Raw genomic sequence first — 10,287 nt, 5'->3', positions numbered from 1 at the left:
TCCGTCCATCCATCCATCCATCCATCCATCCATCCATCCATCCATCTATCTATCCATCCATCCATCTATCCGTCTATCCATCCATCCAATCGTCAATCTATCCAACCGTCCATCCATATATCTATCCATTCATCTATGCAAACGTCTGTCCACCAGTCTATCCGTCCATCCATCCATCCATCCATCCATCCATCCATCCATCCATCCATCCATCCATCCATCCATTCGTCAATCTATCCAACCGTCCATCCATCCATCCATCCTCACATCCCACTGATTTCCTTTTGGGCTCACATGGTTGCTGGAGCCTATCCCAGCTACTGTTGGACAAAGGCGGGTACACTGAACAGGTCTCCAGTCTGTTGTAGGGACACACACTCACACATAAACACTAGAGGTGATTTAGAGAAGCCAAATAACCTATGAAGCATGTTTTTTGGCTGGAGAAGGAAGCTGGAAAAAACACAAACATGCATGAGAGAACATGGCAACTCCACAGAAAGAACCCTGCTGGGATTTGAACTAGGATCTTTTCGCTGTGAGGAGAGAGGGCCAACTGTTGCACCACTGTGCAGACCCCCTTTATTACAAGTAAAAGTTAGTTTAGATAGAAAAACTTTGAAATACTTCATTCACAGGCTGAGTTTTATGATCTTTCCTCTCAACATTCATCTGTTGGTATTTTTCACCCACCAGTGTCATAAAGGTCGTGTTTTCCTGGAGATCCTGAAGCAGAAGAGGTTAGTAAACGAGGAGAAAGCAAATAGAAGGAGGAAAAAACAGATCAGCATTATTATTGACACTCATTGACCTTTGTATAAAAGGTTTAAAAAATAAGGTTTAGATGTCAAAGGGTGCCATGCAAACACACGAAGCTTTGACAGATGACAGGGCGGTGCATTCAAAGACAATCCGTTTCCAGACAATACAACTTTCAGTTATTTTAAAGTGAATTTCATGAAAATCATGTATTGAGATTGCATTTTTTTGATATAATATAGTAAATTGCAAAATGCATTTTCAAAATGAAACATCAAATTACATATTGAATGGTAAATTGCATTTAATTGAATTATGACATTAAAAACCAACAACAATTTCCAGTGCAATTGTTTCCTCAATATTTATTTTTAAATTGTTATATTGAATTGTGTTTTTTATTATTGAATTGTCAATTGAGTATTACTTTGAATTATGACTCTAATAACCTTCATGCATTAGTCTGAGCTTTTTCTAGCATCCGGTTTTCTGATCCACCAAGATTTGAATAAAGAAATACTCAGAAAGGAAGTTTTAATTGTCCTCTACTATGAGAAAAATGCTATTAGAACATGCTAAAAATAATCGTCTTTGGATAAATGAGTCTGAGATGAATACCATGCACTGACTCAAAGCTCTTAATGAAAGCCTACGTTCTTGTTTGTAGCAGTTTTACAACCATTTACAAACCGAGAACCCACATAAACCTCTTCAGACCTGGCGTACACATGCATGGACATCACGTTTTCACTACCACAGTAGTGAGTTCTACTTTACTGAAGCCTGTGACCACATGTAGAGGGTTAGCTTAAATCTTCGCTCAGGTCTTCAGAGGCTCATCTCAGAACCTGACACTTATCTGTGAGGACGCTTCACTCACACACACATTATCATGCATGGGGAAAGCTTGAATTAAACTGATGTTAGTGTTGCATTACTGTGAGCGCATACAGTACCTAGAACCGGAGCGCTGGCACTCCTGCAGCGAACTGACAGCAAACAGGGAACGGCGTATTAAGGGTAAAGCAGAGAGAGGGCGGAGGCAGAGGAAGCTGTTAGTCCACAAAGAGTTAGGAGGCTTTCAGAATTTAGCTCAGCAGTTTTCTACCCCAGAAAATGTTAATGGATTGTTTTTAAGATAGTGTGTAAGATAGAAGCTGAGATCAGAGACATTTGTTAACCTTATATTCACTTGTGTGAACCTCGACAAGAACGACTCGGTTTGAGTGTTTATGAAACTATGTGATGCTCTTGGATCTATGGAGTTCTGAATCTATGGAGGTTCTGGCTCCACCTGTATTTATGGAGGTTCTGGCTCCTCCTGGATCTATCGAGTTTCTGGCTCGTGGATCTTTGGTGGTTTTGGCTCCTGGATTTGTGGAGTTTCCATAGATCCAGGAGCTGGCTCCAGGTTTGGGCTCCTCCTGGATCTATGGAGGTTCTGGCTCCTGGATCTATGGAGGGTTGGGCTCCTCCTGGATCTATGAAAGGTTCTGGTTGCTGAATCTATAGGTTCTGACTCCTCTTGGATCCATGAAAGGTCCTGGCTCCTGGATGTATGGATGTTCTAGCTCCTCAATCTCACTGCAGTCTTTTTTCCAGAAACTTGGACAATCCTGGAGGAATGTAATTGTCTACAGGTGGATCTGTGGTTCGCAGTTGTTCTCCAGTCATCTTCTCCAATGACTGATCTCCTCATCTTCGAGCTCCTCCCACAGCAGCAGCAGACTCTGAGGCTGAACTGAAGCATTCAGGTGCTCTGTCTAACCCTAATTGGTCAAAGTCTGACCTGGTTTAACTTGTAACACACTTTAAATGGTTGCGTGTTTCCTTAAATAGAGCTCAAAAATGGTTGCAGAAACTTGAACGCAAGAGTTTTGAACATGGAAGACCAACTTTTAATAGGAGGTGTGGAAGCATAGACTTTTAACTGGAAGTGGTCTCTTGAACAGGACCTTGCCCAGGGCAGAATCAGAGAGAAGTATCAAAATTATTATTTAATGCTTGACAAAAACTGTAAACATGAACACACAAACAGCTTCCTGACAACGTTTCAGCTTTTCTTCTGAATCAGAGGATCCGATTCTGAGCGTTTTCTTTAAAAAGGTGTTTTTCTATGACTAAAGAGACTCACTGAGAGTGAAGTTCTTGTCATGGTCGGGAGAGAGCTTGACAGGAGACGAGTACTCAGCATCTGTACTTCTGTCACAGCTCAGCTCAGTCCTCGCTTCGCTCTTTTTCCTCAGCTTCCCTGGAAGAGTCTGGTACTTGTTCAGCTCTGTCAGCGGGCTCTGAGGAGAGAAGAAACCAAACTGTAACAAGCAGCTCTAAATTTTTTTAACTTTTTAAGTTTTACTCTAAGATTCTTGTGTTTCGTGTTTTAATATTAGTATTATTTTTAGACATTTTGAGTTAAAGGCCTATTCCAATGAAAACTGTGTTTTTGTGTTTTTAACATGTTCTTGTAGCATTTTCTGATGTTGGATGACGAAAAAGAATTTAAGATTAAGATTGCATTTCTGAGTATTTCTTTGATCAAATTGTAGTGAATCAGATGAAAAATGCAGTTTGAAACATGTTATTTGAGACGTAGAAATTTTACCACAAACTTCCTGCTCCAAATCCTCAGAAATGGGGAGGGGAAGAGGGGCGGTCTTGCTCCGTGCCAACAGTCCCGCCCACAACTTAAAGGTGAATTTCTGATCAGAAACTATGTCCTAGAAAACTGCACGTTTCTCTTTCACTTTCTCTTTTAGGAACACTTTTTGAATAAATCAAAAGATGATCAGAGTGGAACTTTAAAGTTAATGGATTCAGAAGCAAAGAAAGAAAGTCATTTTTGTTTTGGTCTAAAGACTTTTAAACCTGATTCTTAAGGTTGTGTTAAATGACAACTAAAAATATGTGAAATGTGAGTAAATTTAGAAAAAGTTTTGTTAACAGTTTTACTTGAAAAGTCATTAAAAGAAAAACGCCCTGTTTATGTCACACATTTTAAGACTGTCCTATTCTTCATATATTAAAACCCTTAATCTTATATGATAATATTAGATATCTATATGGTGGAAATGTATTAATAACAGGGGGATAAATAAAAACTAAATAGAAATCAATTCCTGACTGAAACCTTAGTCATTTTATCCTAAAAAAGCCACAAAATCTTAATTTTTTTATAATATTTAAAGAGATTATATCCTCAATTATTCAGATTATCTGTTTATGCTGAATAATCTCCTTTAACCTCCTGCGGCTGCTGACAGAGAGCGCTGGAGTGGATTGAACTTTTGATCTGTTGCATAACCGAATGTCCTCTGGGGGTGAACGTCTGATCGCGGCAGAGTCTACGCATCAAAGTCAGCCGGGCTCCAACGGAACGACTGGAGAAAGGCCAGCAGAGCCGAACAGCTGGAAGGCAGCCGTGATGCCGACCCAAACGGACAGCCTCTTCAGACGGTCCCGGCCCTTTGTCGGAGTCTTATGATGCAAAGGACGCAGTTTGATTGAAATCAGAAGCAGATTCTATTTTTGTGGAGTTAAACCTTCACCACAGCAGTGAGGAGGAGATCAAATCACAGCAGGAATCCAGCATCTGTTCACTGAATTCACAAAAATTAATTTGAAATTTACAGGAATTAAACTCAACTTAAAATTAGCTGCAAACAAGTCTTTGGCCATTTTAGCGAATTTTCTAATTTATCATTTCTAATTTAGCATTGACTCTTTTGTTCCATTTAAAGCCGAAGAGCAAAATAATAATATTAAAAAACAAAAAAAAAAAAAACAAAATAAAGTCCTTAATTATTTATTTTTTCTGTAAACATTTTTTCAGTTAGACAGAAACACAATTTCCTCCCTCTGCTATTAAGGTAAACATGTGCCACAAAAATACAATGGTTAATAAAACACACTCGAGCTAGAATCACACACACAAGTTTAATTCACACACATCTAAAACTGAATTTGAAGTTGCAGGAAAAACAGGAACATGTGAGAAAAATGTGTACTTCTGGAATATAATGTGGGAACCTGCTCGACAAAAACCTTATTGTGTGCGTAAAAAGGTTTTAATGTGAGGAAAAATCACACACAAAATTTAACTTGAGGCTGTGTAGAAAAAACAACTCTTAAGACTTGAAAAAATCTCTACTTGTAGGTTCAATTTTAGTCTGCAGAAAAGTTATACACAAACGCTTTTGTCGGAAACTAACCAATCAGAGGACGGGGGATCAGGGGGGTATTTCTTGTTCAGCAAAGGCACACCAAGCTGGAGTAAAGTCTCTTCAAAATACTTGCTTGACACTTCCCTTCGTTGTTTTCTGTAGTAAATGTACTCTTACCCAGAGGTAAAGGAAGCCGGAACAGTCCGACTTGTCTTTGTCAAGCAGGTTCTCACATTATATTCCACAAGTGTTTATTTTAAGCTTGTTTCATTAAAAAAACACGTCTGGTAACATAAATCTGTGACAGAAACATGCAAACAGTCTGAACTACATGTAATGTGTAGTCAGTGATGTAAAGTCAGGCTGTGTAGGTGAGTCAGGCCCGGTGTCTCAGTGATGCAGATCAATACCTCTGTCTCTACGTTTGATTCACACTCAACTGGCAGGATCTCTACAGCCTGAAGCCCAAAGGAGGAGACGCAAACACACAGTCAGAGCAGGAGGTTAGAAATCACACAGACAGAAGAGAGTTATTGTTAAGCGTTAAAAGCAGAGTTGAAGCATCCGGATCCGTCATTAGAGATTCAGATGAAGGTTAGGGTGGATTAGATGAAGCTGCTGAGCTGCAGAAACACTACAGACCTTTTGTAATGATCCACTCTGCAGCTCCTCAAGACTGCTGGAGAGCAGTCTGCGCCGGTGCCTGGAAATCAACCAGAGCCAGTGACTCCTCTGTGGGGGGGGGTCAGTTTGAGTCTTTACAATCAGCAGCAGGACTCACCACGATCCATTCAGGAAACTCATTTCACCCGCAGACATCAGCGATGCGTCCAAAGAGTTCTGGAAACTAAACTCAACCAAATGAAGTCGTTAGTTATGCGTTACGAGTGTGCACATACATGCCTGTATGTACATGTGTAAATGTATACGTGTACATGTATGTACATGTGTAAATGTATGTGTGTACTAGTGTTTGCATGCATATGTGTGTGTGTGTGTGTGTGTTAGTATTTATGATACTGCGGGACAATGATCTGGTTAAGCCCTATATTAAAGTCAAGGCCCAGGGGGCCGGATCCGGCCCTCCAGGTAATTCTATCCGGCCCTCCAGATCATTTTATTTTATTGTTATTAATGCCCCGATGTTATCTTGCGCTTATTTCTAACTTGTATAATTTTATAAAAAAAAAATTATGGAGGGTAAATATTGAAAGTTATTTAAAGTCTAAGTTGATTTATTCTAAAATAATATTCCTGCCTTTTTTATTATACACAATTATGTTAAAACGTTACAATTTTAAAGTTTTAAAAATCGTCATTCTGATAGCTTTTTGGATTATTTTGGCGTTTAATCAGATTAATTTTGACTAATTTAGGCTTTTTAATGTTTTTTAGGCTATTTTGAAGTTTAGCTATTTTTTTCCGCTACATGCTAGCTATTTTGGCTAACCTTAGTCTATTGGTTTTTTAGTTTTTAAGGTTATTTTGGCATTTGGCTAAGATTTCAGCTGGCTATCAGCTTCAACATTTTCAGCTATTATCTTCAGTTATTTTAGTCATCAACTTCAGCTGCTAGCATCACTAGCATCTTTAGTGGCCAAATTCAGCTTACAGCATTTACACTGTGATCAATAAATGTTTGTCCTGTTCAGCCCGCGGTGTAAGGTGTGTTTGACACGTCTGGGTTAAGCAGTCACAGGATGGAGAGAGTGAAACCAGAATGTGTGTGTGGTTATGTATGCATGTGTGTGTGTTTGGATGTGTGTGTGCTCATACATGTGCGTGTGTGCATTTGTGTATGAATGCATGTAGGTTGTTTTGTGTTCATACCTTGACTCAAGTTCTCTCTGAAAGGGGGAGGAGGACAGCAGGAGGGGGGAGGAGCCTCTTGAGGACATCTGTGCAGACACCACATTTATTTAACTTTTACTCTTCAACTGCATCTCAAACCTGTTTTAAATGAACAGTAATCCTCTCACCTCTGATCTGAGCATGTCCGAGTGTGCTTTGTGTGTGATGGCTTTGAGCTTCAAGCTGCCACTTAGCTCCTCCTCGCTGCTTCCTGACCACGAAGATCAGAATTAAACAGAGAGAAGACAGAGGAAGCAGCCTCACAAACTCTGAATCCTTACCCTGAGTGAGAGCCATAACCTCCCTCATCTTTCTGTACTGGCCAAGTAGAACAGTCAGTTCTTCTATTCGCCGGTCCTGTTTCCACCAAAACATAGAATTATTCAAAATTCCCATTTGAAACAATCTTTAAGGAGTATTATGAAATGACCTTTTCATCATTGGAGGCCAACAAGGACTCCATCCCCACCTTCAGCCTCTGGTATTCCTGATCTAAGAACAAAGCAGGAGAAGTGAGGACAGGTCCAGCAGAGCTCTCATGGCTGCTTCAGCCTGACTGATGGGGGCCATGCTGGAGATCCATGACAGCCATGCTAATGCGAGCGAACAAGCACAACAAACACACACTGACAGCATGGGGGCTCGTCACCTGACATGGACACGGCCCTTTTATTATCGGCACCTCTGAGGCAGACGAGGGGTGGGGCTGGAGACTGGGTTCACACATCCTTACATCACACCGGCAACTTAGGAGGAAACTTCACAGCGAAGTTTATAGGAACTAACAGAACGGACTTTAGAGTCCCACTCTGATCATTTATTTGTACTTATTTCCAAAGCATTTACAGTGCTCTTTTAATTAGGATTTTCCTGTTTGTCATAATCCATGAGGCTGTGTCGTTTTCTGTGACAGCTTCTGCAGAGTGGCAGGAAATCATTACAAATTCAAGTTTGAGTTATGGTCGGGACTGTTAGTGCAGAGCAACCCCGCCCCCTTTCCCTCACCACTGCTAAGAGCTCAGAGCCCTGAGCATGGGGCCCGCCCAGCATATTTTCTACGTCACAAATAAGCTCTTTTTCAAATAGAATTTTGCTATCTGCTCCTGATTTACAATGATTTGAGTAAAATACTTAGAAATGCAATTTTAGGCTTTTTTTTTTTTTTTACATTTGTCCTCCATAATCAGCATGATGTCACAAGAACATGTTAAAAACACCAAAAGACAATTTTCATGGGTTCTTTTATGTGAAACAGAAAGAGAAAAGGCAAAAATTTGGAAAGTTATTAGACGCAATTTTTAAGCAGCAAGTTAGAGTGTTTATGGAAACACCTTTGTACCACTGCAGCTACAATACGCATCTGTTGTAATAGTTACTTTAGGTTTTACAGAATATGGCTGCAGCATATTAGGTCAGCCAGGTTTAAAATAACACATTTTTCAGGTTCTCTTAAGATGATTTGAAAGGATGCAAAACTCACATCAACTAAAGTAAAATGTAAAGAACCATAAACACACTGAATGTATTTGTGGTCCAGTCTCAAACCAAATACAAACCAGCTTTTTAAGATTTCTTTAGTCACTGACCAACAAAAACAAAAAATCAAAGCAGTTTAGCTGATTGGAGGGTTTGGTTGGAAACTGTGCCGGTAGAAGAAGACATGCTGCCTTACATTTGTTAATCAGCTGCTTGATATACACCTCCTCTACACCAGAGGGCAGCAGAGAGTCGAGAACAACAAAGTAGAATCAGAGGATGGAGGCATGTGGGTTAGGCGTTACAGTTATAGGAGCTGACAGATGTGCAGACTGCTGGCTGTCGCTCACATGTCCACACTCTGGTCTGATTGGCCACACTTACCTCTTTTGGCGTTGTCGTTGGCGCTGCCATCTCTGGCCAGAAGCTGCGTTTGCAGGCACTCGATCTCCGCATCTTTGGAGGCCAGGAGCTGCTGCAGCTCCGACATTTCTGCCTGTAGGAGAAGACAAAGAGGACAACTTTGTTTTCTAGGTCAATGAATATCCAGATAATCTGTTTTTTATTTATTTTGGTGCTTGCTGCCCCCTCCATACAGTATGTGTTTCATTAGAGGAATCACATTTTAGCATTTCATGAGGTCATGTCTGCAGAATTTCACACAGCTACTAACACAACATGAGACACAAGGATGAAACAAAAGACACATTATTTGACAGCAGCTTCCCTGTGTACCAGCCCTGACACGCGCTGTACCCTCCGTCTTCAGAACCACATGACAGCCTGGTGATGACACCCTATAGGCTTATCGCACTTTCACAAATTCTTCTTCCACGTGTGAGAACAGCATCAATGCTTTAAAGCACACGTCAAAGTCAAGGCCTGGGGACCGGATCAGGCCCTCTGGGTAATTCTATCCGGCCCTCCAGATCATTTTATTGTTATTAATGACCTGATGTTTTCTTGCACTTTTTTCTAACTTGTATAATTTTGACAAAATATAATTTTATGGGGAGTAAAATATTGAAAGGTATATAAGGTTTACATTGATTTATTCTGGAATAATATTCCTGCCTTTTTTAATATTCATATTTATGTTAAAAAGTTACAGTTTTAATGTTTTAAAAATGGGTGTTCAATAAATGTTTATCCTGTTCGGCCCGTGATCTAAGGTTTTTTGGGGGGATTTTGGCCCCTTGTGTGATTGAGTTTGACATCCCTGCTCTAAACCAACGTCTCCAGGGTGTCAACTCAAAATTGAGTCTGAGGGAGCATCTTTGTACAAAGATTTCTATTAGTCTTCTAGTTTGACCATTGACAATATCCTCCAGCTGGGCTCTGCCCAAAAAGGCTGCACGGGTTCGTCCCGTTGTAGGCTCAGCCTTTGCAGGAGATGCTATGGGGTTCAGGTGCACTGTGGCTTGAACAGCAATCATAAGTAGAGGTGTCGCTGTCCCAATCATCGGATATCAAAACTGGTTCTTGGGAGGTGGACGGCCCACTTGAGAGCTTGGTGGGCTCATTGTGATGGACAGCTCGATTCATGGATTACAGGACGGCTTTCCTGCACCTCCTTTTGACGGGACTGTCCTGACCGAGGTATTGTTGGGTCTCCATTCATTCTGCTGGGGGTCTTCAATACTCATAACCTGCTCAGAGGGGTAATTGGAAGGATCTGAACCCAATTTGTGTTGTGTTGTTGAACTTCTGTATTTGTCACAGTTTGCCAAGAGCAACCTCCATCCATCCCTTTTCTAACTGCCTTGCCCCTTTCGGGATCACAGGCTGCCGGAGCCTAACCCGGCCACTTCTGGGCGAAGGACGGATGCACCCTGGATAGGTCGCCAGTCTGTTGCAGGGGTACATTCACACGTTCACACCTAGGGCCAATTTTGAGTAACCAATTAACCTATGAAGCATGTTTTTGGACAGTGGGAGGAAGCCATAATCTCCAGAGAAAACCCACTCATGCACGGGGAGAACATGCAAACTCCACACAGAAAGGACACCAGTTGATGATTCTGTTTTAGGTCCCCCAGCC

The 10,287-nt window shown here is 41.0% G+C and overlaps 1 protein-coding gene across 6 annotated transcripts in view; it reads right to left on the bottom strand.

The window, feature by feature from the left end:
- The window catches only part of ppfibp2b (PPFIA binding protein 2b), a 99,035-nt gene that overhangs the window by 8,493 nt on the left and 80,255 nt on the right, over positions 1-10,287 (bottom strand). For all 6 annotated transcript variants that reach the window (XM_036212224.1, XM_036212225.1, XM_036212226.1 and 3 more), the window contains 10 exons: positions 8,631-8,742; positions 7,201-7,262; positions 7,052-7,127; positions 6,899-6,981; positions 6,750-6,817; positions 5,701-5,766; positions 5,562-5,622; positions 2,894-3,050; positions 1,716-1,748; positions 694-726 (listed from right to left, as the gene is read on the bottom strand). In XM_036212224.1, coding sequence (XP_036068117.1) covers positions 694-726; positions 1,716-1,748; positions 2,894-3,050; positions 5,562-5,622; positions 5,701-5,766; positions 6,750-6,817; positions 6,899-6,981; positions 7,052-7,127; positions 7,201-7,262; positions 8,631-8,742 — 751 coding nt within the window. The remainder of the gene's footprint in view (positions 1-693; positions 727-1,715; positions 1,749-2,893; positions 3,051-5,561; positions 5,623-5,700; positions 5,767-6,749; positions 6,818-6,898; positions 6,982-7,051; positions 7,128-7,200; positions 7,263-8,630; positions 8,743-10,287) is intronic.

The sequence above is a fragment of the Oryzias melastigma genome, linkage group LG6 (assembly GCF_002922805.2).
Source record: "Oryzias melastigma strain HK-1 linkage group LG6, ASM292280v2, whole genome shotgun sequence".
Classification (NCBI taxonomy): domain Eukaryota; kingdom Metazoa; phylum Chordata; class Actinopteri; order Beloniformes; family Adrianichthyidae; genus Oryzias; species Oryzias melastigma.
Note: the sequence above shows the minus strand (reverse complement) of the source record. Positions and strands in the feature narration are given on the sequence as shown.